The following is a 27,963-nucleotide window of genomic DNA, read 5'->3' as shown; positions in this document are numbered from 1 at the left end:
ATTTGTAACTGTTGTATGTCAAACAATAAAAGCTATTATTTTTATTGCCACAATTTGCACAAAAACAAGTCACTCTTTACTGAGCCAGCAGAGGGCGCACTATCTTTATACACTGGGAAGTTTCTATACAAATGCAAGTTAAAATGTCTGTACATATTCCATGTTGTTTTTCATATCCTTGATGAATATCAACAGGAGGAAAAAAAAAGTTTTTTCTAATAACGGAGTCACTGTGACATTCAAATACAAATCAGCTTTCTTCCTCTTCCATTTTTAATCCCTTGCTCCAGTGTTGTTGTTGATGTTGTGTTAGTAGTAGTAGTAGTACAAGGCTGCCACACAGTGTTGCATTGTACTGTTCTGAAATGAATCTTGATGAGTCGTGCCACTCTTCTGCTTTATATGGATTCCAGTGGCATGGCTCTCTCTCTCTGGAATGTACATCCAGTCTTTGTCCCAAAATTGGACATATTATGCAAATAAGTCCCCATCGTTGAGTTGATGAATTTTATTTTTATGATATCCTCCAAGAAATCAATGCCTCTGAAGAGGAGCGTTTCCGGTTATGTAACGGTGAGTGTGGGTGATGAAGGATGGAAGAAAGGCTGGAGTGTGTTCTCTGTGTCATCCTTAGACAGGCTGTACTCTGGTGGCCTGGTATTTTGACTTTCCACAGCAGCAGCAGTGGAAGCAGGACAGCACAATCAACAAGAGAAACGTGGCTAAAAGGCGAGACAGGACATAAGACACAGAGTTGGGTTAGCACATGCTAAGGGAAGAGTTTTGTATCATATTGAAATCTGCATCAAGCTATTATTTTGTATTCACCCTGGGTCAACTATGTCTATTATGAAACGAGTGACGAATCCAACATTATCCCCTGGAGTTCCCTTTAGCTTGACAAACTGTTTAAGCTTCTTTCAGTGGACATTATTCTATTATTATTCTGTAGCAAATAGATTAAACTCACCAATAAACAGGATGACCACAAAGAAGGCTCCCAGCTCCAGAGGACTGGCATGTGGGAGATCCTGCAGTTTGATCCACACCTTCTGAAGAATGTCCAACATCTCACGATTCCCCATGCTGGCTCTCGGATGCACGTCCCACGCAGAGATATGAACACAAATGCCTCAGGTTTTACTTTCAGGGAGGCAAACAGGCCTTTATAGAGCTCACACAGCTACACCTAAAGGAAACAAGATGATACAGTGAATGGATGGATGTCTCACTTTCTTGTGAAACATGCTCTGAAAGTTATTTTCATCTTCAGCTCCACGCTTCACTACTGCAATTTTATACTTCCACCCTGCAATTACCCCTCAAGACTAGCAGGCATGCCCTTTATCCCTAAATACTCCATGTGCTTTGAGAGTACTCACTCATTATGTATCAGCAGCTCTTATTAGCCCACTGATGAACTTCCAGTGTCTGTATGTGTGTGTGTGGATACACCATGTGTCCTAAGTGGGTGTGATTTCCTGCGCCAGCCTGGTAACATTTGTATCCCCACACGGAAGGCATCGTCCTGCATGTTCAGTTTTAATTATAAACAAAGCAGACTATTTTAGGCCTGGCATTTCAAGACTGAGGCCTGTCATCATCACTGGAGCAGCTGTGTGTGGGTGAGGTGAGGCTGATACTAGCGATACGACACCAGCCTGGGAAATGGCAACTCAACAGGACATTGAAGTCATCAGAGATCAACTCTGAATAAATGTGTGTGTGCTGTAATAATACCCACTCATTTCATTAATGAGTCATTGCGTGTTTCATACTGTGACTATGCTTTAAATATATTGTATTTCCTTTTTAAAAGTACAAATTAAATGGAACAAGGATCAATAATATCACTACTGTGCACTCTATACACACAACACCGAGTTATTCTTACTTTATCCCCTACAAAGAAAGAGAGCCGTAACTAGCTAGCTGCTACAGAAGCAGTTAAATTGTTAAAAGTGTTTCGAGCTTGCAAGTTGCATAATACACAAAATACATATAATTATTTAATGCCGATTCTGCGCTCTCCCTTTCGATGACAAGGGGATGGCGGCGGAAAATTCACTAACTACCAACACAATGTGCACTTTTAACTTTTCTCATAACTAGTTTGTTTAAAAATATAATCCTCTTTATTAACGGTCCATAGCTCATATAAGTCAATAATAATTATGTTACAGTGTCATTTTTGCAATTAAGTTGATTTAAATGGGATTTAAAGGCAGCTTGAACTCCACCACAATCAAAGGGCTGAGGTGGCAGTTAGCTAGCGTTAGCCTACGTTACTGCTAACGTTACTGGCTATGCAAAAGTAGCGTTAGTTCACGCTTAGTAGGAGTTTGTTATTCTCTATAATGTTAGCTAACTACTACCTCATTTAACTTAACTAACTTACCAAGATGTCGGTTCATCAAAAATAAGATAGTTCTTAATTACAAATAACGGCTATGAAAAAATAAGAAACGCAAGAAAATGTAGTTTAAGGTAGCTAGCTAGCTAGCTAACCGTGTCTAGCTTACCAGCAAGCTTTTCACGTTAGGTCTTGCTCACCCGAAGCAAAGCGGGCATCATACCGCTGGACACTTGTGAACAAAATGCCATGTTAAGTTAAAATAATGAGTTGTTCGTTGGCTCAAATAGCTAATTTTAATGTAACTTTTAAATATCAGCAAAAAATAACTAGCGTTAGTAACTGTACCTCAGAATTCCTGGCATTTGCGTTGCTAAGCAACAGCAGAACGGATCTTGATATTATGTATTTGTTCTGTTCAGGAAGCGTATGTGTGACACCAGACAAGACTTCTGCCTAAGGCTACATTGATTGAAATTTTGTTGTTCATTTTTGTGGTTGGCAAAGTGTTACAGTGGTTTAGAGATGAAACAACAGTCTGCAGCTCTCACAGGAGGAAACGTTTCCTGACATCAGTGCAGAAATACTGTGTTCACTTGCTGTTGCTCAATTTGATGCCAGAAATCAATGTCCAGTGTTTTACCTCCAAAGTGCATTCATATTTCTAGCATACAAACACTGTTACTGGGCGTGTAGCCTACATTCTTGTTTGGTTTTCTGGAAGCTCTCCAGCTGATTGTGAAAATCTCAAAAGAATCTCGCCTGTCAGAGTTGAGATTCGGAAGAATGTCCGACCTCGGCAGCTGGCCCTCTCTGCTCTGCAGTGTCCGCTTGTTTTTACCTTCCACTGCACTCCCACACCAAGTTTAATCATTAGCAGAGCATAGTCCAACACCAAAACATGCTTTAGGAATCTTAAAGTAATAAATAAAGAAGACAACAATGTCTTTGTGTTGAATCTTGGAGTTTATGGTATTAGTAAGTTTGTCACTGAAAACCAGCCCTTCACCTCACATGTTTTTATCTGTCTTTGAATTTAAAAAGAACTCTTTATTGACATGTAACATATGAAAAGTAAAAAAAAAAAGGTTCTTACCTCTGCTGTGAATGTGTGCTTCACTTCTGTGTGTCGGCTGTTTCCACTTGTTAATTCTGCTTTGCAAGGAGAACCAAACTCAGATGTTTCACAGACCACTACTCGGGCTTCTTGTTTTCACCCTCCCCCTCTTCTCACCGCTCTCAGATGATTTTCTCACGTTTGTTTTTGCCTGCTTGTCTACGGCTCCTCATCTAATTAGCCTGCTCAAGTTCAGACGGAGAGACCATCGCTAGGTGTTTGGAGATGATTTGACTCAGCATATCAGCAGCAGTTTCTGTGGCGTGTGTTCACTTTCTACTTACTACCTCCTGTTCTCAGGGAGTTTGTGGACCTCCTCCCTCTCCTCCTCTTTCACCCTCCCTCTCTCTCCTCCACCAACTCCAACCCCAAATCCCAAATCGACTTTTTTACTGCTGCTCACGCTGACTCCCACTCCCCCTCACCCTCTGTCCCGTCTGTACAAATGAACACTCATTCACTGTTTTTCCAACCTCTTCTCTGTCTTTCTCTTGGTTGCTTAAAACCAGCTGCGCCGGGGCCTCTTTTTTGTCTTCAGTCACCGTGGAGACAAGGCTCCTTCCAATAGGAGTAGGGGGTTGTGTGTGTGTGTGTGCATCCATCTGGTGCCCAGCCAGCTGATTCCCATATTTCTCAAGAGCATGTAAGCTTGCTTTTTCTCCTGACAATTGTTTTCTTCATGTGCACATGGGAAGTTGTTCAACCGATATTTCCAATAATAGAGAGAATACTGATAAATCCATTGGAGGCTGGTTTCCCTCCTCCATCTACATCAGAGGTGGGGGTCTCCTTTGCTACGGAAAGGGTCTCACAAAGATTGAGAAAAAGAACAATGAGGCTGTTCCTTTCTCCTAGTTTTTGCTTGTTTTCTGAAAAAGCGCCCCTGCGGGTGTGTGCTTTTGATGAAAGTCAATTGTGTGGTTATCTACTGTACATGCATTAGTATATTTTGGATTCTCTGAGCTAAGCCCATTCATTCACAAACGGCCATTACTCCGAATTTCTCAGAACATTGTGCAGTGTTCCAGTTATGGAAGTGCGGAAATTGTTGTTAAGCCTAAAGTTATGCATTTTTGTCAGGGATGGTAGATAGATAGATGGATAGATAGATAGATAGATAGATAGATAAAACTGCAGAGTTGGGTGATAATGCTCTATGGGTAAAAGTGACAATCTTCCTGTTACACAGTCTTAGTATTAGTAGTAGTATTAATTTATCTGTTTGTTTTTCAATGTCACAAATATCTTGATTTCTTTTCACAGTAATTGTGGTTAATTTAGTTTCCTTTTGGATAATCTTTGGTGTGAGTGTGGGGGGGGGGGCTAGCTTTACACATTTCTTACAGCTAAAAATGTGCCCAGTACAAAATGGGTTTGACACGCTTAAAAAAGTATTGCTATGCCAGTTTGGAAGTATGAACTTCAGCCTACAACAACCATCAACAAGAACACCATTCAATCATTCTCAATGTAAATGTCTCCATTCTAAATACTGTAAAAGACAAGAGTAATTGTGGGAAAGGCATTAACATTGATTGAAAGGATCAGTAGTTTCTGAGTATGTAAGTAGCCCAGTGTGCAACAATTGGCTGGTTTACATTAACCCCTGTGTGATTGGATGTGGGAGGCCTTGTGAATAGAGGCCAGTGGAGTCAGTCTCCATTTGATTCAGGCAGTCTCATTGTGTACCATGATAGCCCTTTAACCTTGTGACCCCTGACGCTGTCTCTACCCTTTAAAGCCTTGTAGGTGGTGTGGTCTGATCTTACTATTTTTAACCTACATAACATAGACAGGGTAGGAATTTGGCGTAAACAGCACTATTAATCTTAAAACCTATTTGATATAATATTGAAAAGTATAGTCCACAGAATGAATGTTTAGCTGAAAAATCTGTATTTGAATCCATCCTACAATAAACTAGGTTGTTCTAATTGCAAATTAAGGATCATTAACAATGCCATGTAATTGTCATTTTTCAATTCTCTGAATTGTATATTGGCCCCTCCCAAATCAGGAAATTACAGACTAGAGCTGGGCAGTCACGTCTCAAAAGCCCGTATTCCTTCTATCAGTTTTTTTTCCTGTTTCTACACACTTAGTCTTCACCGCAGCCGTGCCATTAGCTGCAAAAAGCTTATTCGTTATCTCATAGTCTCTGAGTCAGGCTGACGATACATTAGATTGGACACAACACATATTGGGTTTCTTCAAAAGATTTAAATTGCTAAATCGGACCATAATGTGAATCTTGTCCAGTCTCTTGCAATCAAACTCCCACATTCACTAAAGTGTAACCTACAATTTACAATAATTGTCATCACATCTTTAGCCGTAGTTTACATCAGAACATCCTTCCAGAGTGCATTTTTATAGTGACTACATGACCAAACAATTAGATTTATGACACAGTGACACAAGGACTTGTCATTCTGATGGCCTGACATGTTCATTGACACAGATGTTTACTTTTGAGATATGAACTAAGGATTTTGAGCAATTGACTGGCTTTTATAGGGTTTTGCTATTTGTACGAATTGTTTTCAGGAATTGCACTTCCTATAACAATCTTAGGATGGAGCTGTGAGGGGACAAAGGGGATTTCTGTGAAATGTATGTGCTGTATGTGTGTTCATTCAAACCTTTTAAGAGGGACCTGTTATTTAGCATGTATACGACTCGAGCATGCACTCTAGTGGTGTAAATAACATACCACTGCTACAAACGCCTACAACTGCAAAAAGATCTGTTGGAAGCTAAAAACAGAGCAAGAGTAATAGAAGGGTTCATGATCCACTCATTTAAGTCTACATTTACTACCACTGCATCAACAGACACATTTGCTGTACATTATCAGCCCGTCATGTACGCACAGCTTGTGTTAGAATTTTGTACTCACTTTTTGACATAGACTGTAGACAGACAAACCATTAAAAATCACAGAGGCTGGGACAAGTAGTAGCTTGTCCCAGTTCCATGGGGACAAGTTGGAAGTAGTGCTGTCAGGAACTGAACCTAGGTTTCTGGAGAAGCTGCTGACTTGTCTTTCTACTGCACAACCCATGCATCCCTATCTGAAAAATACCATTAGTCATAGCCTAGTGATTGCTATATATACCTTCCTTTTTAATGTTTATATAAACCACATGTTAGATTAACCTATAACAAATCCTAATCGAATGGGCCTTTGTAATAAATGTGTCTAAATGGCGTCATTTTCAAAGAAATCTAAAGGGCGCGCTCGATCGAAACCTTTGGAATGGAAACAGCGTTGCACGTTTACAGTTTACGAGCAGCCCGTGAAGGCATCGTACGTGTGCCGCTGATAACAGGGAGAAAGGAAGTGCTGTCATTGCAACATCGCTGCCACGTCTATGGGCTCCTCTGCAGCAGCAGCAGCTGGTCTGAGGACCAGGATGGGCCGGTGCCTGGCGGTGGGGGGCGAATGAGAGGGAGAGGTGGGAGTGAACGAGGAAACAACGAGCAGAGGAAGGAAAGAGGAAACACGTAGAGCCACAACACAGCACGCCCTGGCTGAATGAAACCCGCGCGCAGGTCCAGCACGAAGGAGCGACCACTGCCTTCTGGAAGGGTCGGAGCTTTATTGTTCAGACAGCACGGGTTGTTTCTGCGGCTTTCCCGGGTTCAGGAGGAGGGAGACACCCATGCTAAGCTCAGGGACAATGGAGGAATTCGTGACCGAAGAGGAAGAGCCGTGGTACGACCAACAGGACCTGGAGCAGGGTAAGACAAGACACCATCCTCCCTCCCCGCAGCATCCATAGCCTACTCTCAGCGGCTGGCGCCGGTGTCGGTCAGCTGGCCTCCACTTAACAAAGCCTCTCTGTCATGTAACGGCCCATGCATCTTTTAAAGGTCCCTTCTAAATTTAAATGCATTTTAAAACGCTGAACTAGTTTCTTCCTTGGCAACAATGCATTGAAAGCATGCCAAGCAGGGCCTGGTATATTGCTGTCAGCATCAGACAATGTGTTAAGACTCCCAATGACAATGAGGCTATTATCTGGGCATGTTTATGGAGGATTTAGCATTAATAGATACATTCTATACAAAAAAGGAGGCTTTTGCTCATCAGTTATTTGTTTATCAAGAAACATGCAGATGTGGTTGAAGCTTGTCAGCTCAAATGTGAGGATCTGCTGCTTTTGAATCTGTTTTGTATCATTGGGTATTGCATGTCTTTTGGGTTTTGGACTGTTGGTTAGATGAACCACGCAACTTGAAGATGTCTCCATGGCTATTGGACAGATGTGATGGACACAATGTCACAATTTCATAATGCAGAGCCTATTTATTGGACACGCCATAGGCTCTCTGCATACACTTTTAACTAAGTGTATTCAATTATTTCAATGGCATGTACCTATTATTATAGGCTATTGTTAAACCTGAGTACACAACATGCCATAATATTAAAGCAGTGTAAGATGAACGTTATGAACAAATTGGGCAGTAAAAAGACAGCCATAGTCAGCATTTTTCAAATAATTTGACGTTGTGCTAGTTAAAACGACAACTGACTATTGTTTTCATTGTTGATTATTGTGTCCCTTGATTATTAATTTATGACTTTTTAGGTTTTTATAAATTTGTAAAATGCTCATCACAGTTTCCCGGGTGCTCTTTTTAAACGTCTTGCTTTGTCTGAATTAACTTGTCAACAAAGGTGATGACTTAGTAAAGGAAGAATCTTGCAAAAACAAGCCAACAGGAGGGTTCCTCCTTCAGTCTTTGTCTAATTTAAGTGATACTTTGTAGATATTCAACCAACCTTGTGTCATAATAACTCTTTTTTTTTTTTTAAGTCTTTTGACAAAGAAACTATTCATTTGTGTACAAATTTAGCAGATGTCAAACTTGGAAAGCACAGTACCACTGTGTAATGTAGGAGATTTTTTGTAGTTCCAGCTCCCATTTCAACTCAGAATTACAAAGCAGAAAAACAGGAGGGATGCAGACGTGTAATTAGTATGGGTCTTTGTTTGGTCCTGTTTTTTGGCCCAAGTCCAAAAGCAAAATATGTGGCTCTCCCACCTGAGACCAGAGGTCTGTTGGCTTGACGTACATCTGATGAGAAGTGTTTATGCCAGATACTGTACGTAAAGGGTATTAAAGAGCTAAGGCCCCTGTGTTGAACATAACAATTTTACTAGATACCACTGTTTTGGCATATAATGCAGTTTATGGATAAAAAAGCTATTGCACTAAATAATTCATTCCTGGCCAAAAACCTTTTTCTGTTAGGATGTCGGGTCTTCAACACAGGAAAAGAAGAAGAGAAGTCTTGTTTTGTACATTCCAATAAATCTCATGGGTCCAATACAACACTGCCTGTGGAAGAGATCACCACATACAGTGTATGATCAGATATGTCTACATGTGCACACCTGTCTTCAAGTTTTCAGTAGATGATTGCATTGAAAAAATGTACAGTAATTATACTTATCCTTGGGATTACTTTGTGTTTAGTGAACTTTCTTGCACTTTTTTACAAACACACTCCCAACTGGTTGCAGTAGGAGCATGCAGGAAATGTATTTGTCATGAATGATGTGATTATGCTAGAGTTCCGGCTTCAGGTGTTTCGTCCTGTGTGGGTCAAGCTTCAGGTCTGTGTGCAGCTAACAGACAGTCTGTTGCGAGTATTGACTTGCTAAGTTGTTTGCTAGTGCAGTGACTTGTATCGATTGGCTCGTTCCCCCTCTCACTTTCACTTTGTTTTCCTTTCTTCTGTTATTCTCGAGTCACTGAGCTGAATGTGGACACTAACACAGTGATGTCTGTTTTTTTTGGTGGAATTTGGTTTTCGATTTGTCTGATCGAAGTGAATCCAAATATCCTGGAAACTGTATATGAAAGCTTAGTGGAAAGCGTCCTATCTTTTAACATGATCATGTGTTATAATGACCTAAACATCCAAAGGAGGAACAAACTGCAGAGAATAGTGAACATGGCCTCAAAAATTATATGGAAGCTCCAAAAGCACTTAAGCAGTATTGATGAAGAACGCATTACAAACAAAGCTGATAGAATTAGTAGTGACCCCTCCCATCCATTACACAGCCAATTTGAACTTCTACCCTCAGGGAGGCGTTTTAGAGTACCAACAGCAAATAGAAACTAGAGCCTGACCAATATTATCGGCCAATATTAGGCATTTCCCGTTCTATTGGTATCGGCGTTTATAATGTTTTTAAATATTCATTAGAAATGATGCTGTTAAATGAATATTTAAAAAATAAAAACGGATGGTCAACCGTGTCCTGAGTTTTGGTGCTGCATAGTTTGCCCACCAGAGGGCGCTCTACATCGTCCCTGTGGGCAACACTCTGATTATTATTTTTTGTTATTTCGTTTATGTTCAGAGGACTTTAAGTTTCATGTCTTAAGTTTGTATTTTTATACATTTTATAATGTTTGTCACATTTTGACGTTTTCACTACCAACAAATACTAACACTAACTTGTTATTTGGGGAATTTATGGTCCATAAACCTCATTTATAGGAAATTATACCGAATGTTTAAGTTAGAAAAGCAGAAATTAGGAATTATTTCGACTAAAATTAAAGGAATGGATGTTGATGGATAATCACAGACTGGAATATGTCAACTTTTACTCAATACTATTTCAAAACCACTTCAATTGTTTTTTTCAAATGCTATAAAATTGAATAAGACGCCCAAAAAATTAATGAAAGTAGAGATTTGTACTTGCCAAAGAGCGCTGCATCAATCATGTCAATTGGGTAGTTTAAAAGAACATTGATATGTGACAACGGGTCAACAATTTGACCTTAGGACAACATAAGGGTTAAATAACAGTTTTTAGTTTATTGATGAAAGGAATGCTGGCTTTACCATACCAAGTTTTGTTTAGGTCAACAACAGTTAGATATTCACATTCACAAGGAATCTGTCTTGGAATTTTGATGTGTAATGGTCACAATAAACAGAATAAGAGAAAGAGCCTACTACTGCCAGAAAAATAAATGTACCGATTGAAATAATTTTGTAGCTTGAACTCTTTGTTGCTATATCTCCTAATGCTAACTACACAACCTTTCCTCAGCATACTTCAAACAAATCCCTTCCTGTATATCAGAGCAGAGATGCTAACTCATCAGGGGTTTCTAGTTAAGTCGTACTAGCAGAAAGAGGGCTAGGTGGGCTCCTGACTCACTGAGCATCCAGGAGGAATCCACTCAATGGAACCAGAGCAGCTGATGCCAGGGCCCCGCAGAAATTCATTAAGCTATCAGTACAGAGGAAGTGTGTCAATTAGTCCATATGTAGCTGTTGGCCACTGCATGCTTAGCTTGCTACTAATTAGTTTAATTGAAGAAGGTGACGACAAGACTGCCAGGTAGAAAGAAGAGAAGGCTGCTTTCAAAACATGCTGTTACTGAAAAATAGAACCTGGCTGATATTTGATTTGAAAGGCTAAAATCGATATTGAGAACTTAGGGATAATACAATATATGAGTCAATACAGATTTCTGTACTGCAATTCCTTGCTACTTCAGCCGACATGTGCTGATAATAAAATACTGTATCTGTGATAAGCTACAATCTTCCTAATAATTTATTCGTCGGCCTGTACTGTGTATGGAAACATTTCTTGAAGGATCTTTAACCCAGCATTAACAAGAGTTCACAGAAACAAGAAGTGCACTAACAAGTTATCACCTTTTAATTTAAACTGGTTAAGCTGGTTAGCATACAGTTGCCTATTTACACATCAAGCAGTAGTTCCATCAGCTTTCTTTGGAGTTGTCCTTTTGGCCACCTGGTGAATTGAAGTCCAATATTCTTCTTTTTTCTCGGTTTTTGGTCTCCACCAACTCCTGAGTGAAATATCTGGCTCTTTAGCTGCTAAATGCTCCACCTTGTTTACCAGTTAGGTGTGACTGTGGGGTGCCGGGTGCATAGTGTACAGTGGGTGACAGGAAAACGCTATGAGAGCTGTGCGACTGAAAAATAACCAAAACAATATGCTAAAAGGATGGAATTTTTTTCAACATCCACACTGGTTGAGTACACTTGTTCCATCTGTTAAGGTTGGGTATTGTTTGGGTGTTTTCAGATAATGGTGCTAAATCAATACTTTTAAAACTGTCTGTACCTAAACTGTGCCTTACCCCATCATTTAAAGAAGAGCACAAAACAACAGTCGGCAACATTAAAGAATGACTTATGGCCATATGGTCACATTTTTATAATTTATTTAAAATGTAATAGCTGTAACTTATATCAGCTGTCAATTGCGGTTAAACAACAAAAAGAAGAACCACTACAGGGCAGAAGGGTACTTTACAACAACAGCTTGAGTTTATTGATGTGCACTTGAATGCACCATGAACTTAGAAGTCCCATAGGTGTTTTGTTTCGCCGTCAACTCCGACTTCGGCAGTGGCTGTGGTGTCTTGAAAAGGGCAGCTGGGCTATGTTGTGTCTTTAGCTGCAGACTGTTGAACGTCAGAGTGTTGGAATCCATTCCAGTGAACTACAGCCCCACTTTGGACCTTTAGCTTTCAGCATTCTAGCTATGTTTAAGCCAGCTACTAGCTAACTATAAGCTAATGTTACCCGCTGCCATTTGCAATGTTAACTAAAGTCTTGCTCATTTCGGAACACCAGATGGTGCGGAGACATTTAAGGAGCACTGGAATCTGCGTTGTCATTTGGTCCGGTAGATACTAGTTTCTGTACCCAACCCTGCTATCTATACTATTTAATGTAAATGTTGCAGTGATATACAGAAGGTCGGGAGTTGCTGTTTGAAGCTTGTTACTTGGCAACCGTCCAAGTGATCACTATTACTATTGCGGACAGACCCAGGACTGAATGAGAGATGACTTTATTGTCGTTTCAGTTTAGGCCTCTGCTTTCTTTCTTAGAGGTTGCAAATCACATCTTGCTGACTCAGACCCAACAATGTAGGCCATCAATGCTGCTGAGTCAGAGCACAGTTAGAATAAAGAGCGATGACATTGACTCATCTTACTGTGGAGGTGCTCTAACAGTTTTCCAAAGATTAAAACAGTGTGGTGCAATAAAGGTAAAGCAATGGACAAGATCAACAACACACTAACATATAATACATTGAATGTAATTGCTTGCCTTAAAAGTCTCCTGCATTTTAAACTTCAGCCTATTTCTGTGCTAATCTCAGCCGAGAGGTGTCTCTTCAAATGATCCTGGCAACAATCTCTGACCTTCATTTTCAGTTAGTGGAAAGAAAAGGACCCGCAGGGGGAAGACAGTCTTTCTGTCTCTCCTGCTCGCCTCTCTGTATAATTGAACTGGTCCAGTTCAGACTGAGACGATGCAATAGGGCCCTTTAATCATTCTGTTCCAGACAACCTCCCCTAAAATAGAACAATTCTCTCCATTAATCGGTACATCGGATCATTTAATTTATACAGTTGCAGTCTGTCGTCTTTTGTCAGATTTAGTCCCCCCTTTCCTGTCCTCATACTTCCATCCCTCCTCCCCAGCCTTCCTTTTCCCCTATACCTAAAGATTCACTCTTTGTATCCTTCTTGGTCAATCTACATCTCTGCCTGCACTTGTGACTTATTTGTACATCTTCTTTATTATCTGATAATCATTTCTAGACCTCCACTTGGCGGCAGAGCTGGGAAAGACTCTGCTGGAGAGGAACAAAGAGCTGGAGGATTCCCTGCAGCAGATGTACCTCACTAATGAAGAACAAGTGCAAGAGATCGAGGTACAAATGATGGAGTGCTGTCAAGCGGTTTCAGGCGGGATGGGAAGAGACGGGCTTTAATATTATTCATGATAGATTTCGAGAAGTGTTTTATCTAATCTAGGAGCTAATGTCTCCCTCGTTAATCTAATCCTTGTATTGAATTCATTAATAAAATGAAGTACACCTAATAGAACAAAAAAATTTGGGAATGGGCATTTCAGAGCTCTAGAAAGTAGATTTTGAATTAATTTAATTTAATTTAATTGTCTTAACGGGTAATACTAATCCTAATAAATCATTGAAAAATGTATCACATCAAAGGCCCATAAATTAGAAAGTACTGCCTAATTCCTATGGCATCCAATAAAAACCCTTGTTGCTTCCGTGCTGTTGATTAAGATCTGAACTTCTAATATTGTTGCTTCTGTGTGTGGATTTGTGTGTACATTCCCTGTGTATAGTGATTGTACATGGACGTGTACATGCGTATTTTTGTTTGTCCGACAGTACCTGTCGAAGCAGTTGGAGGTTCTTCGGGAAATGAACGAGCAGCATGCCAAAGTGTACGAGCAGCTGGACGGGACGGCCCGAGAGCTGGAACGGACCAACCACACCCTGGTGATGGACAGCAAGGGCTCCCAACAAAAGATAGACAGGTAGGAGGTTGTCTTTTCTCTCTCCTTTCAAACCCACTTTCATTTCCTATATGTTTTCTTCAGATTACCAAGGAATTGGCCTTGGCGGTTGGTGCATACATGCACAAACAAACATATTGATAATACAAATTAAATGAACAATCAATACACAAACAAATATAGTAGTTAACATAAGAAAATAGAGGCTGAGTGGATTGAGTTCAGCATGTGCAAAACATGAGCCATCTTGGATCAAATGTATCCTCTTGGAACAGGTTAACGGGGACCATTGAGACTTTGCAGAACCAGGTGGAGTCTCTCTCAGGCCAGGTGGAGCAGCTTCGCTCCATGGAGCAGCTCCGAGTCAGGAGGGAGAAGAGGGAACGACGCAAGACCATCCACTCTTTCCCTTGCCTGAGGGAGCTTTGCACAGCACCAAGGTACTCACTATTGTTTTCCACAGAGCAGGTGGCTAGTCATCTTTACAGCAACTAAACACACCACCTGTGAGGAACTAGCTTTATGATCTTCTTGTCAGATACGAGGATGAGTTTGTAGTGGGCCGGGCTGAGAGCTTCACAGTGGATGCAAAGCGTCCACCATTCGAAGAGGAGAACCAGCATCTGAGGGAGGCGGTGTCGGCTCTACGAGCGGCTGCCCGGACCGAGCGGGGTCGTAGGGAAGGGGTGGAGAGGGAGTGCAACCTCCTTGTTGCAGAGTTCTCCCGCCTGCAGACACGGGTGCAGGTAGGTAGAAATTTAGAATTTTATGTTCAATAGATGTACAAAAAATGTTCTGTCAAGAATGAGGGACGGATTTAAATATTAAATTGAAGTACAATTTTGATTGTCTTTGCTTTTAGGATGCTGAGAGCTGCCAGGCGAGGGTGCGGGAGTTGGAGGTGGAGCTACAGGAGCTGCAGCAGCTACGTCGCGCTCGGACTTTCCTGCTGAGCAGCGAGGACGACGGCGTGGGTCTTACCCAGACCGTCCTCAACAGCACCCCGGAGACAGACACATTCCTGGAAGTAGAGGTCGAGGAGGCCGGAGGAGGCGTGAGGGAGGAGACAGAAGGTGGAGGAGGAGTGGGAGGGGAGTCCCTCCCTGAGTCCAACCCCGTGAGAAAAAGCTGCAGCGACACGGCGCTCAACGCCATCGTGGCCCGCGACGCGTCCGGCCGCAGGAGGGGCAGCTACGCCCTCCACGCCAACAGCGTGAGGAAGAGGGGGATGTCCATCCTCAGGGAGGTGGACGAGCAGTACCACGCCTTGCTGGAGAAATATGAGGAGTTGTTAGGGAAGTGCAGGCGCCACGAGGAGAGCCTGTGTCACGCCGGTGTCCAGACCTCCAGACCCGTCTCTCGAGACCCGTCCATGAAAGACTGCGCCATGGGCCCCACCCCAGCGCCTCCCCCTACCCCCACCCAGTCGCCCTCTACCCCTGAGGCCATTGAGAGCATTAGCAAGCAAGTGGAGGCGGTGGATAAGAGGCTGGGACAGAACACTCCAGAGTACAAAGCCCTTTTTAAAGAGATCTTCTCTCGTATCCAGAAGACCAAGATGGATATAAAAACTACCAAAGCTGTTAAAGCTAGCAAATCTAGCAAATCTGGCAAATCTGGCAAGTCTGGGAAACAGTAATGGCCCACTGGTTGGCTCCAGAGAGGATGATAGTGTGTTATTTCAGTTATTAAGGAGTTTGTGAACGGTGACTTGGCGGACACATTCTTATAGAGGGTGCCTGTTCGAAAAATCGTTAAAAAAGAGTAAAATTAGAGCGTGCAGTTTAACCTAGAACTGAAATCTCGCAGCTTATACAAGAATCTGATTTGCATGTGATCAATTAAAAAAAATGTGCAGAATGTTAAACTTCAGCATTCCACACATCGATAGCTGTGTGGTAATTCTGATTGAACATTAGGCTCTGAATCACATTCAGTCCCTTTAAAATTGCTGTGTGGACATTTGTCTTGTCCATCAAATTACTTAAAACTGGAAGGGTCGGAAAGGAGTAAGGACAAAAGAGCTCAAAACATGGATGGCTTTGTTAAGATCCAGATTGAGTTCACCCCCTTCATAATCTTCTATTACTACTTCTATTCTACTGGCTTCGCTGCCTGACTACTCTAATCATACACTACAATAACAGCAATATGCCTCTCATGAGCCTCACGAGTGCACTAAATGTCAAAAGCCTCACAAAATAACACTAGAAAATTGCATCTGTCATTTTTCTGACGAAACCACGAGTTGGAATCTAAATCTAATATTAACTTGAACCTTATCTGCTAAGTTTATTCTAATGGACTCTACTAACATTTGTATAATTACAGTAAGAAAAGACAAAGATTGATCCTCTCAGGCCACAGTGCTGCCTGTCATTTGCTTTCTTAACTGTCGGCAAGAAAGCAAATGATCGTAAGTGTTAAACTGTGTGGAGCAAGTGTCGAATACTAGAACACTTCTGCTAACATTCAAAGTGCTCAGATGCCATTGGAGAGTTTCAGAAAAAAGGGACTCCAACTGTAACATTTCAGGATAGCTATCCGGACTGAAGATTGAACTTACATTAATCAACAAAAAAAAACTTCTTTCTCCAGTGCGTAAAAGTCACTTCAACTCTCCCATGAGTACTGAAGTGTGTCTTCAACTGGACTACGTAAGCCAATGGGGGCACCAATGAGATACAGGAAGCATTGTTTAGTCATAGTAGTGAGTGATATCTACAGTATAGGCTATGCTTTAGATTTAGGATTGATGATCCCACTAAATGCTAAAAAGCTGCTGTCTTGCAAAAGACAATCTCTGCAGATTAGTTTCTCTATTACCTGGGCATTATGGACACTTGTCATACAGAATCTAAAAACCCTGACGTTGAGATGCCTTGTAATGGTTTTACATCATATATACAGTATACAAAGTTTAGTTTTTTGGGGGGAAACTGTGTTGTTTCTACATCTAGCAGACTAGGTAATAAAAAAAAAGAAGCAAAAAACAAACAAAACACTTGATTGTCATTGGGATTGTGGAAAAAAAGGCCATTGAATGAGGACAACATAAAGATAGGTATGCGGATGTGATTACTTTTGAAAGGAAAAAGGTCCAGTGGTGAAGTGTTGAGACTAGTTTCCTTTCATTTCAGTTAGACAGTAGAACTGTAACCTGTATAAGGCTTCTTTTGTCTAACACCTCGCAGTCTTACCAAACTATAAAACTAACCTGCAAACATATTGCACCTTTTTCACAATATACAATATTATGCCTTTTTTTCTGAGTAAACTCCTATGTATAACCTTTTGTTATAATGAATGTTATTACTTCATCAAAGTGGAAGTCGTAGCCAAGCTTGACACCTTTTCACATGTGGCACAGCTGACACCCGAGTGTGTGTGGCTAGTGTGTGTAAAAGGAGTGAAGGATGGATGTTTGCCTGCAACCTGGTACTGAAAACTGGGAGGATTCCTGTTACTTCCTGTTCAAATAAAGGTTAATTGAATGTTGCAGAAATTAGTCTATTGGAGAACTGGTGGGTCTAGCGCATTTGAGGACGCCAGGTCATTCAGAATAGTATATAGCGTATATAGAGGGAGGAATATGTGTTAGCATAGACAAAGCAATGCCAAACCAGAGCCTGTTATCCTTTTTAAAGGCTCATGAGGTTTTCTGTACTGTAACTTTTTACCTATTGCACTTGAAAATGTTTGACGCCTCATCTTTTGCATATTTAGTATAGCTAAAATGAAATTGACCTGCGTATTTATTTCTCTGTGAATGTTTTTTTATTATTTTTTTACTTTTTCCGTGCCTATATGTGAATGTCACTAACAAACTGTCAAAATGAACCTATTTAATTTGCTTTACTTTTGTTAACCAGTTAAAATGTGTGTATTATTATTATTATTTAAGATATCAGCATTAAAGTTTTGTCTGCCCTGTTACGAGTTTTTACCATTACTGAATTAAGACTTACGTTACCCTGTTAATAAAGCATAAAATGCATCATGTGTTGTTTTAATCAATTTCATTTCATTTAAGTTTTTCTTAAATGAATTCTTAAGAAAAGTCCATGTCGGATTCATGACGTGTTCTTAAACCGCAGAATTGTTTGCTCCTTTCTTTTTATATGAATACATCAAAACGCCTCCAAGGGTACACGGAAGAATTTACAAAGAATTTTTAGTCACCTATATTAATACCATATGCATGCATTGCCAAAAGAGTGTAGGCTACTTTTCTAAAATCATTATAGAAAACAAAACTCTTGAATACTGTTCCCTACTATTGACAACCTGTTAAATTCTCAATTTGTGCTGCTGGAAAAAATACAAAAAATTGTGTGTCACAATAATTTGAACCCACCCAGACTTGTTACTTCCAGGGAGTCAGGTAAGTGTTTTTAGCAGCTCGCTAATGCCTGATGGATTTGGGACCACCTAATAGAATTTCTGTTTTTATTCTCATTTAATTTTAAAAGGTTATTATTCATCCATGCATGTATTGCTGACAGGCACTCAGTGAGGCAGCTTAAGGCAACTAGATCACTTGGTTCATCAAATAGGCCTATGGCTATATACAATTGTGTATCATCAGCATAGTGTCATGGTTGTACGTTTTAGTTTTTGTTCGTTTTTGTATGTATGTATGTTTTTTTTTTTACCGTAAAGTCCCTGTTTTCGTCTCTAGTGTAGTCTTCCAAAACCAGCTACAAATCACACTGTTCAATGATGAATGCGCTTACCCTACACAATTCTTCTCAAAAATAGGTTATCTCAAGTTGTCAGTGAAATTCATTCAGAGTTCTCAAATGAACGGGAGATCGAACATTTACAGTAACATTCGTATTATTCTAGATTGAGCCAGATTAGAGTGAAATGATTGAGGATCAGGGCTTCATTTTATTACTCAAACAAAAGAAAACCTATGCTCATACCACCAACTATGTTAGCTTTATCCTACGAAAGCACTGTGCAAATGAAGATACAAAACCGTGTCAGTTTTTGAGTGGTGTGCCATATGTGCACATTAGTGGTTTGATATTTATACAGTATACGGGTCAATCTTTGTCAATCGGACCGCGTGGCCTAATGGATAAGGCGTCTGACTTCGGATCAGAAGATTGAGGGTTCGAGTCCCTTCGTGGTCGTTTTTTCGCTTGAAGCAGCATTCAATGAACAGGCTAATGTATTTTGTCGTGAAGGTTTTCTGGCTGTGCTTTTCTAATTATTGAGGATGATTAAAAGCTTTAGAAATGTATGTTATTTAATAAGTTGTTTCGGAAAATAAATTACAGTAAAGACTGTACATGATTACCAATGTCCAAATCCTATAAATGTAAATTCTAGCAGTCTAGAGTCAACACTCAACTTTCAACATTTTTATAGATCTTTATCCCCCCCAGCGTTAAACTTTTGTTTCACTCATTTTGTTTCTTTTTTTCCCGTTACTTGGTCTTCAGAGAGAAAAAAACAAGGGCCCATCTCTTGACGTGTGTTTACTGGTGAACACCCTTGAACATCTAAGATGTCTTTATTATAAGAAATAGAAGTAGAAGTGTAGCAGTAACGTTACAGTAGGCTGCACTTTTAGGACCGCAATCATGGGAAGTAATTTCTAGGACGCGAAAGCTTCGTGACCAAGGAAGGCGCATGGACGGATCGTTACAATATATTCTACCCAGTATGTATGATGGACGACAAGAACGACAAACGGAGTGTAATTTCTGATTGTGAATTAACGTAATTTTTACTTGTTAAATGCTCATGTTGAAATTCTGTTGCCTGAATTGTACAGCAAAGTTAACGTTAGCTACCACAGTGTGAATAAGTTACGTTAACTTTAATAGTCTTAAAAGCGCTACAAACAATAATTTGTTAACTTTAGCTTATGATAGCTTGCTGATAGTAAACTTTTCAAATTAAACTGTAGTGTATTGTTTCAGAAATAAGTAAACGGGTGTAATAAAGCTTTCCAACGGTTGTGCTCATCCAATTTTCTAGGTGGCGCTGTAACGGTAATAAAACACTTTGGTCTCACAAATGCGGGCCTAACAAAACAGGCATTAGTAGGGTTAGTGGCGCTTTACGTACTGTGGAAGCAGAGTGGCGCAGCGGAAGCGTGCTGGGCCCATAACCCAGAGGTCGATGGATCGAAACCATCCTCTGCTATTTTCTTTTTAATTTATTGACACTACTGCACAGCTGAAGCAAAGACGTCATCATATTTACAACCTCTTTGGCCCGAGCCTGCTGTGTTTACACCCCAGAAATCGAGCTCTAATTCATTTTGTGCTAGGTTTTTCCATCATTTCCGTCCATATATTGACAATTTATCTGAGTTAGAACACTTGTCATATCTGCTTTAAATTAGCATTCTTTCATCCTTTCCTTACACTTGATTCAGTAAGTTCTGCTGTACTGGAATACTGGTGTGTTTTGTGACCTAAATAGGAATATTGCCACTGTAAATCATACTTTATGACAAAAGCTACTTAATTGTAATAGGTAACCTAGGTATATTTGCCAAAATGGTGCCATCTTTGACAGCTATTATTTCGTTGTACAGGAATTTGTTACCCATGAGATGCTGTCATATCGTGGAAAACAAAAAATAAAGTGTGTGTGTTTAATTAATACTGACATATTGACTCGGCCAGCGATTTTCTGCCACGCCTGTTCACTGTCATTTGCTGCTTCTTCTTTTTTTTAAATATATATATATGTTCATATTCTGCACAAGCATTAATATTTCTAACTCCACTAGGGAGAAGTAGGACTTTTGAGCTTTTTTTGTCCTGTTGCCATGATGAATCTTGTTACCTGCATTCCACCATTGAGGGCTTTCTATACATTTATGCTAGTGCACACACTCTACTTTCAATTAAAATACCCCTATATATACTAAAGTGTGTGCTATCACACCTATTTTTTTCACCCTTAATATCTGAATATGCAAGGTTAAAATGTTTGGTTTGCAGCTTAAAATAAACCATGCTAAATGATAAATATGTATCCAGTGGCAACACTGCTGAAAATCCTATGCAGGGCAAAGTAATAATACCTCACAAAATGCAGTTTAACACCACCAGACAACAGTAGCAGTTGTTTATCATAATACATACACTGGTCTGCATATTTCTGGTATGTAGTTACAAAAATGTGGCAATTAACTTTAATGTACAAAAAAGTTAAGTTAATTAAAGTTAAAATAATTACCGATGCGTGCATGTAAATTACATGTAATTATTGACAACACAATCATGGGAGGTAGAAAGTTAACAGGTCGATCTATTAGTCAAAATCTACTTGTCTGCTCTTCTTGGTAGCTGAATGGATCTTCTTCTGTTTGAGTCGCTCCTTGTTCCCCTTCTCTAACCTGCACAACACATCTCACATCAAGACACATGTAAGACTCATTCATAATCATGCTGGATATAAAACAATGTTGTCTACTACTGGGGAAATACCTGGCTGCCCTAAGAGCTACGTCTTCTGCTGTCGGTTCATGTGGCTTCTCGCTGGCCTCAGCTATGATGGCAGAAATCTTCTGGATACAGTCAGAAAGGTTTCTCTGTTGACTCCTGCTCAGCTCCGAGGTCACCAGCAGCTCCCCGGCCTTGTTGATGCGCTTTTTGTTCTGTGTCACGAAGCAGATAAGCGATAAAAATCAGAGGCTGTTCAAATACTAATAGTACTGCATGACTTTTTTTTTTTAAGATTATTTTTTGGGGCATTTTAGGCCTTTAATGACAGGACAGGTGAAGATATGAAGGGGGAGAGAGGGGGAGTGACATGCAGCAAAGGGCCGCAGGCTGGATTCGAACCCGGGCCGGCTGCGTCGAGGAGTAAACCTCTATACATGGGCACCCGCTCTACCAACTGAGCCATCTGGGTGCCCAGTACTGCATGACTTTTATTTGGGAAACTACAAAAGTGTTGCCATCAACAATTCAGGCTTTTGAATGTGATACCACAGCATTTGAATACAAACCTTTTCGGAGATATTCTGTCGAACATCTTCTGGGATCCAATCAGCTGTTTGCACATGGAACCGGACCTCTGCTTTTGTGCTGACTGTGGATTGAGATGTCATTGAACACATACATATACTGCGCATGATAGAACAGAAATTCAAGATTCAAGTCACTCGGGCATGTATGCTAAATCAAATTAAGTTCAAATTTGACAACCTTTATTGACATGCTGACCACCGGGACCACTGCTTCTGCTGTAAGAGACTGTCAGGCGGTCTAAGAACCGCAAGCAGAACAAATATATTGTTGTAAAATACAAATACAAAAAGAAAATGAAATACTTTCTTATTCTGCTTCGTGAAACTATATTTCTATATTTACCCACTGGAATGTGCACTTGGGTGTCCTGAAAATAAAAAAAATACAAAGTTTTGTTTTACAGTGCGTTTATTTATTCTCATCTCAGTTCTTTTTCATGGAGAGAATGTCACAACAAAGTCCATTCACAACTCTGACCCATTGCCAAAACATTGACTTCTGCAGTTTTGTGAATGGAAAAACTTAGTACAGCTTCTAGAAACTCTATGCTAGTACAAGGTAGTACAGAAAGTCTAGGCTTAGTACAGCTTCTAGAAAGTCTAGGCAAGTACAGGCTAGTACAACTTCTAGAAAGTCTAGGCTATTACAGGCTAGCACAGGAAGTCTAGGCTTAGTACAGCTTCTAGAAAGTCTAGGCTAGTACAGGCTAGTACAGAAAGAATAGGCTAGTACAGCTTCTAGAAAGTCTAGGCAAGTACAGACTAGTACAGAAAGCCTAGGCTAGTACAGCTTCTAGAACGTCTAGTCAAGTACAGACTAGTACAGAAAGCCTAGGCTAGTACAGCTTCTAGAAAGTCTAGGCAAGTACAGGCTAGTACAGGCTAATACAGAAAGCCTAGGCTAGTACAGCTTCTAAAAAGTCTAGGCTAGTACAGGCTAGTACAGGCTAGTACAGAAAGTCTAGGCTTAGTACAGCTTCTAGAAAGTCTAGGCAAATACAGGCTAGTACAACTTCTAGGAAGTCTAGGCTATTAAAGGCTAGAACAGAAAGTCTATGCTTAGTACAGCTTCTAGAAAGTCTAGGCTAGCACAGAAAGTCTAGGCTTAGTACAGCTTCTAGAAAGTCTTTGCTAGGCTAGAAAACCTCCATTCTACAATAATTTGGTGCTTATTTATTTGGTTTAACCATATTATTGCAGTGTGACACATTTTCCCTGAATGGTTGGAGCTCAACTCTTTAGACCGCTACACAAAGTATTTTATGTTTAAACAAATCCTGTTTATTTGTAAGAACGTTACGAGTTCGATTCCCACTGGGGCTAGCATAATAGGCTCGTTTAATTCAGGTTTTAATGGATTTTGGCGTGACATTCTTAATCGAAGGCTGCGTATAAGGTTATTTAACTGACCTGTGTGGTGTCTGCCCCTCGGCTCCCGTAACCCGCGCACAACTGTATCGTGTTGTTAATGTCGCTTATAACAACATTCCTTAGTTTTAAGTGCTGTGGAATCAACTTTACTCCTGCACTGCGACAGAGTGGTAAATAGCAACGACATGCTATGTGCGCCGCCATGTTGGACTAACGTCATTGTTGCCCGTATGGTTGTGGCCCATGAACTTGTTTCCCATCACCAGACCTATCTCCACAGCGCTGCGACGTCCCCACGTCAAGAATGGAAAAAAAATGTATTCATATATGTATGGGATCTTTAATTATTATGTGGATATAGGAATACCAACAGACTTGCATGCTGCCAAAACACATAAAGTTAGGTTCCACCGAGATTTGAACTCGGATCGCTGGATTCAGAGTCCAGAGTGCTAACCATTACACCATGGAACCATATGAGCCTAGCAGAGGATGGATGTGAATATAATTGAAATCATACAATTGATTTTTCATTTAAAACATAAAAAACATCAATGTCACACAGAGTGTGTGTAGAAAATAAAATAGTTTAGAAATCGATAACTGTCTCCTGAGTCATATTTTAACGCAGCTTGTCACAATATGTCTTATGGCAGAACAAGTAAGAGAAAAGTACAGGTTAGGAGGATGGACTGTCACATTTTCAATTTAGCATTAGATGAGCACACAAACTCGTACAAAAATTCCTCAACATCTGCCGAGAGGGTGCTGGGATGCCTTAAACCTGTTTGCTTTAAATGATAAAGCGAAAGAAAACACCGGAACTATTGTACGGTGGGCTCTCTGTTGCATTAGGGTACCACTAACGGACGGACACGTACTTGTTTTCGTTTTCAAACAAATCCTTCTCCGTTTAGCTATATTTGTTGTTACTGTTGTCTAAACTTTTTTTTGTTTTTTTGGTTTCAATTAGTAACGTTATGTATATAGTAATATGTTGATATATTAACGTAACTAACGTTAGCCAAACAATGTTAGTGTTTGTGATACGGGATTACGTTAGCTAGCTAGCATTTTTAGGTATGGCTTTTGAGTATTTTTTAGCTAACGTTACCTTTAGCTAGATAGCTAATATACTAGTCACTCAATAATACGCGTCTGCTAGCTGTTGTTAACTGCATTAGATACTTCTAATATGTTCAAGCTTTGTGTTGACACGTCGAAAAACGCAACACTGTATATGTCAGCTAAATTTTAGCTTGGTCTTAACTGACCTCAAATAAGGTGACGATAGCGGACACGCGCTCACCCAATACTCATCTAACGTTAGCGGGTGAAAGGTTCAACGGTAGCTAGCTACACGCCAACGTTAGATGAGTAACGTTACAAAATCATTTTGGCTATATTAAGCAACGTAGGAAAGGGACGTTTGAGTTGCCAGCCAGTGTAGCTGCTGCTTTGGCGAAGTCAGGCATGACTTGAAGTGAAGCATTGCTCAGGTGAATCCTATCAAGTTCATAGTGGTAACAAGGTAATTATCTTCAGTGAGATATTCGGTCTTGTTTACTTGCAAAATGCCTGGCCTCATGGTGTTCGGTCGGCGGTGGGGGATCGCCAGTGACGACCTTGTTTTCCCCGGTTCCTTTGAACTGTTCGTCCGTGTGCTTTGGTATGTTGTTTACCTTCCTGAATGTCTGTGATTCACAGGATTTTGGCCATCTTTTTAAGCCTAATGACAACATTTACTGACTCTGCTCTTGTCATTCTCTGCTGCTGTTTTCTCCATAGGTGGATTGGCACCATGGTCCTCTTCATTCATCACAAGGGGCATTTTGATTGTAATGGGAGAGCAGTTCTTCACAGCTATCTGGTTGGACTGTTGGTTGTGCTGGCGCTCATCATCCTGTCACTTTGTGCCATTGTTTACGTCAGTTCCCAAGGTAAATCAGTAGTGGTTGAAGATAACTAGGCATGCACAACTGCGGGAGTGGAGTTAACAGGTCACAAGGATCAGAAAGCAATCAGCAATAGTGTCGAAATACAGGTTATTCGGTAAGACCGTTGCTGTACTACACAAACCACTGTTTAAGAAAGTGGTGGTGAACGATTTAAAACAAAGTTCGCTAAATGTAACTCCTTTTTAGTGCATAGAAAACATGTACACAAGTGGCATCATTTTATGCCTTCATATTGGAAACATCTTTAAACTTGCAAACGGCTTAATCTTTAGGGATCACAGCTCTTCGAAACGAGGAAGGTGACATCTGTCTCTAGCGTATAACTACTCTGATGAAACATTGAGGGTACAAATTCTAACCTTTAGTTTACTCTGTCACCTTTTGCAACACAATTATCCTCTGGATTGCAGCTCATTAAACACCCACTTGTAACAGGTGTAAAGCCCAGGTACATTATTTGTCGATGATTACACTGATATCTATGATTTACTCACAGGAACTATTACAAACCCCGGCCCACGGCGTTCTATCCCTGCGCTGGTGTACCTGCGAGCTATGCTGTACATCCCTGAGCTGGTGTGGGCCTGTCTGGGAGCTGTCTGGGTGTCTGAGGACAGCAAAGGCTGCGATCCCGCCACCGTGGGTGCTGTCATCGCAGCAGTGGTTGCCAGGTATGGGTTGTTTAGCGTTATGAGGACATAGTTTCAACATTTTATAATTGTTAAGGCAGTTTTGATTCAGCATTTTTTAATCTGTGTCACAACAGCTGGATCATCCTGCTGTTCACTGGGTTGGGCGTGGTATTTGTGTTTGACCCAATGGGGAACCCCCGTCCTCCGCCTGCTGCCATGGAGCCAATTGGAGTAAGAGACATGGAGAGCAACGAGGGCACCCAGTTCTTCTCCACAGCTCGCTCACTGGCTGTCAAGGTGTGGGAAAACAGGCTGCGGCTCCTGTGCTGTTGTCTGCCGCAGGACGAAAGCCACCGAGCAGCGTTCTCCAGCATCGCACAGCTCGTCGGTGGATTCTTTTCTGTAAGGGACAATTTCTCTCCATTGTTTGTTCTGTCCTTTAAATCTAGCAGTTAGAGGGTTTGTGCAAACTGCATTAAGTCAGATTACATAATAGTAGACATCATGAAAGACTAAAGGCAAATTTTGTTAGTTTGAAATATACAAGAACCATCTAGTTTTATGATGCTTTCCTGTGTGGTGTTTGTGTGTGTTGCAGGACACAGACCTGGTCCCCAGTGACATAGCAGCTGGTTTGGCTCTGCTGCACCAGGAGCAGGATAAAATGGAGCAAAGTAGAGACCCAGATGTCGTGGTCGATCACAGCCCTTCCTCTCCCATTGTAAGTACCGGAGTATGTCGGTCGTGTAGGTAAAAGTATTAATAAGGCGTCGGCTGTCCGATGGTCCGGCAAACACGCAGGTCTTTCCATTCAATTTGAATGGGGCAGTGGGTTTAGACTGCAGCAGGGGTGGTCGCAGGGGGGACACTCGGAAATACGCAGAGGTCGTTGTTCAATCCCCCAGATCGATAGGATAAAATCTGAGTGCAGATCAGACCGTGGCTGTACTTTGCAGCTTCCAGGTATAAATGTGTAACTGTGTCAAATGAGAATTTGCTTGTGAAATAAAGCTGCCCTCCAAGTGCGGTCAGAAACATTGAGATCTATAAATAATCTGACGGAAAATAGTAACCGTGAAATATAAAGTCTACATGTGCATTTAAGAACACAACAGGATGTCACACAAATGGGCCGTTTTTATTGACCCCCCCCCCCCCCCCCCCCCCTTGTGTATCTTTTAATGTTTTTAAAGGGAGAAGATTTGGAGACGGAGTTGGAGAAAGCAGCTCACTGTATGCGATTTGCTGCTGCCGCCTATGGCTGGCCACTGTACGTTTACTCCAACCTCCTAACTGGGCCCTGCAAACTCAGTGGAGACTGGTAAGAGCTTTACTCATGTGAGTTAATGTGAACCTCCCTGATAAGTCACAAGAGGTTAGGTTAACTGCTGGTGACTATATGGAGAAGTATGCTGTCCCAAGACGCATCAACAATTGATGAAAAAAAGGTTGCATGGTTTCCTGCTTCTAGAGAAAGGTGTTTCAGAAACATCCAAATATTCTTGGGTCAGCAGATAGTCTGGCCTACAAGATTAGGAGGTTGGAGTAAACTTGATCCCATTTTGATTCAAGTCAAAATATGTTTGTGTATCAGCTGTAGAGGTCGCGCAGCCGAGTATGAAATCGTCGGAGGCGACCACCTGGGCTGTCATTTTTCATCCATCCTGCACAGCACTGGTTTGCAGTACAGAGACTTCATCTACGTCAGCTTCCACAACCAGGTAGGATTTTTTACAAGTTGTTCCTGTGAGGAATACTCCTATGTTCCACAATGTCCTTCAGTTTCAGCGGCCTGCTACTGTCCAACAGTCTCAGTAATTCAAAATCGTCATGCGTCTTCTCTTCGTTCCAGATCTATGAGATCCCCTTCTACGTGGCTCTGGATCATAAGAGAGAGGCTGTTCTCGTGGCTGTCAGAGGGACACTGTCACTGAGGGTGAGTTGGGACTCCCAACAAAACTCTTTTTTTGGAAATAGTATAAAACGGTAACAATAATAACACATTTATTTTATTTTAGAGCCCGACTGCTAAAGGATACCAATACAAATATTTGGTTATTTAAAAATCCGATATATTAAAATACACTCACCGGCCACTTTATTAGGTACACCTGTCCAACTGTTCGTTAACACTTAATTTCTAAGCAGCCAATCACAT

At 40.9% G+C, this 27,963-nt stretch overlaps 3 protein-coding genes, 1 long non-coding RNA gene and 3 other non-coding genes across 9 annotated transcripts in view; 4 read left to right on the top strand and 3 right to left on the bottom strand.

Moving 5' to 3' along the window:
- Nucleotides 1-43: 43 nt before the first annotated feature.
- LOC117937431 lies at nt 44-3,755 on the bottom strand. 3 transcript variants are annotated; one of them, XR_004655146.1, is made up of 4 exons: nt 2,523-2,690; nt 1,658-1,661; nt 971-1,189; nt 44-722 (listed from the first exon to the last, which is right to left on the bottom strand). It is a non-coding gene; the product is annotated as an uncharacterized LOC117937431 (long non-coding RNA). The 3 variants fall into 3 exon arrangements; XR_004655148.1 differs by lacking the exons at nt 1,658-1,661; nt 2,523-2,690 and adding an exon at nt 3,450-3,755; XR_004655147.1 differs by lacking the exon at nt 1,658-1,661 and having other exon boundaries at nt 2,523-2,739.
- A 3,024-nt stretch (nt 3,756-6,779) lies between these two features.
- Nucleotides 6,780-15,682, top strand: LOC117937395 (cerebellar degeneration-related protein 2-like). Its single transcript, XM_034861346.1, has 6 exons — nt 6,780-7,214; nt 13,110-13,222; nt 13,712-13,860; nt 14,115-14,279; nt 14,378-14,585; nt 14,702-15,682. The coding sequence occupies exons 1-6, from the start codon at nt 7,136-7,138 to the stop codon at nt 15,476-15,478; spliced, it is 1,491 nt and encodes a 496-aa protein (XP_034717237.1). The 5' UTR covers nt 6,780-7,135; the 3' UTR covers nt 15,479-15,682.
- Nucleotides 15,683-18,907: 3,225 nt separating this feature from the next.
- Nucleotides 18,908-18,980, top strand: trnar-ucg. The gene has a single exon. It is a non-coding gene; the product is annotated as a tRNA-Arg (tRNA).
- Nucleotides 18,981-19,929: 949 nt separating this feature from the next.
- trnam-cau lies at nt 19,930-20,001 on the top strand. Its single transcript has one exon. It is a non-coding gene; the product is annotated as a tRNA-Met (tRNA).
- Nucleotides 20,002-20,923: 922 nt separating this feature from the next.
- mrpl58 (mitochondrial ribosomal protein L58) lies at nt 20,924-23,445 on the bottom strand. Its single transcript, XM_034861400.1, has 6 exons — nt 23,255-23,445; nt 22,188-22,212; nt 22,023-22,082; nt 21,824-21,906; nt 21,300-21,469; nt 20,924-21,208 (listed from the first exon to the last, which is right to left on the bottom strand). The coding sequence occupies exons 1-6, from the start codon at nt 23,417-23,419 to the stop codon at nt 21,124-21,126; spliced, it is 588 nt and encodes a 195-aa protein (XP_034717291.1). The 5' UTR covers nt 23,420-23,445; the 3' UTR covers nt 20,924-21,123.
- A 172-nt stretch (nt 23,446-23,617) lies between these two features.
- Nucleotides 23,618-23,689, bottom strand: trnaq-cug. Its single transcript has one exon. It is a non-coding gene; the product is annotated as a tRNA-Gln (tRNA).
- Nucleotides 23,690-24,052: 363 nt separating this feature from the next.
- The window catches only part of daglb (diacylglycerol lipase, beta), a 9,849-nt gene continuing 5,938 nt past the window's right edge, over nt 24,053-27,963 (top strand). Inside the window, exons 1-8 of the mRNA XM_034861341.1 lie at nt 24,053-24,884; nt 25,004-25,155; nt 25,670-25,844; nt 25,940-26,207; nt 26,404-26,526; nt 26,999-27,126; nt 27,400-27,526; nt 27,658-27,741. Of these exons, the coding sequence (XP_034717232.1) occupies nt 24,790-24,884; nt 25,004-25,155; nt 25,670-25,844; nt 25,940-26,207; nt 26,404-26,526; nt 26,999-27,126; nt 27,400-27,526; nt 27,658-27,741 (1,152 nt within the window). The 5' untranslated portion in view covers nt 24,053-24,789. The remainder of the gene's footprint in view (nt 24,885-25,003; nt 25,156-25,669; nt 25,845-25,939; nt 26,208-26,403; nt 26,527-26,998; nt 27,127-27,399; nt 27,527-27,657; nt 27,742-27,963) is intronic.

Source organism: Etheostoma cragini, chromosome 21, assembly GCF_013103735.1.
Source record: "Etheostoma cragini isolate CJK2018 chromosome 21, CSU_Ecrag_1.0, whole genome shotgun sequence".
NCBI lineage: Eukaryota > Metazoa > Chordata > Actinopteri > Perciformes > Percidae > Etheostoma > Etheostoma cragini.
Note: the sequence above shows the minus strand (reverse complement) of the source record. Positions and strands in the feature narration are given on the sequence as shown.

Excerpts from the sequence above, each read along its gene's own strand:
- LOC117937395 (XM_034861346.1), top strand. The coding sequence starts at position 7,136 with ATGCTAAGCTCAGGGACAATGGAGGAATTCGTGACCGAAGAGGAAGAG. Across the intron at positions 13,861-14,114 it reads TCCCAACAAAAGATAGACAG|GTTAACGGGGACCATTGAGA; the intron begins GTAGGAGGTTGT and ends CTCTTGGAACAG. Across the intron at positions 14,280-14,377 it reads GAGCTTTGCACAGCACCAAG|ATACGAGGATGAGTTTGTAG; the intron begins GTACTCACTATT and ends TCTTCTTGTCAG.
- mrpl58 (XM_034861400.1), bottom strand. The coding sequence starts at position 23,419 with ATGGCGGCGCACATAGCATGTCGTTGCTATTTACCACTCTGTCGCAGT. Across the intron at positions 22,083-22,187 it reads CCAAGTGCACATTCCAGTGG|ACCGCCTGACAGTCTCTTAC; the intron begins GTAAATATAGAA and ends TGCGGTTCTTAG. Across the intron at positions 21,209-21,299 it reads GTAGCTCTTAGGGCAGCCAG|GTTAGAGAAGGGGAACAAGG; the intron begins GTATTTCCCCAG and ends TGTGTTGTGCAG.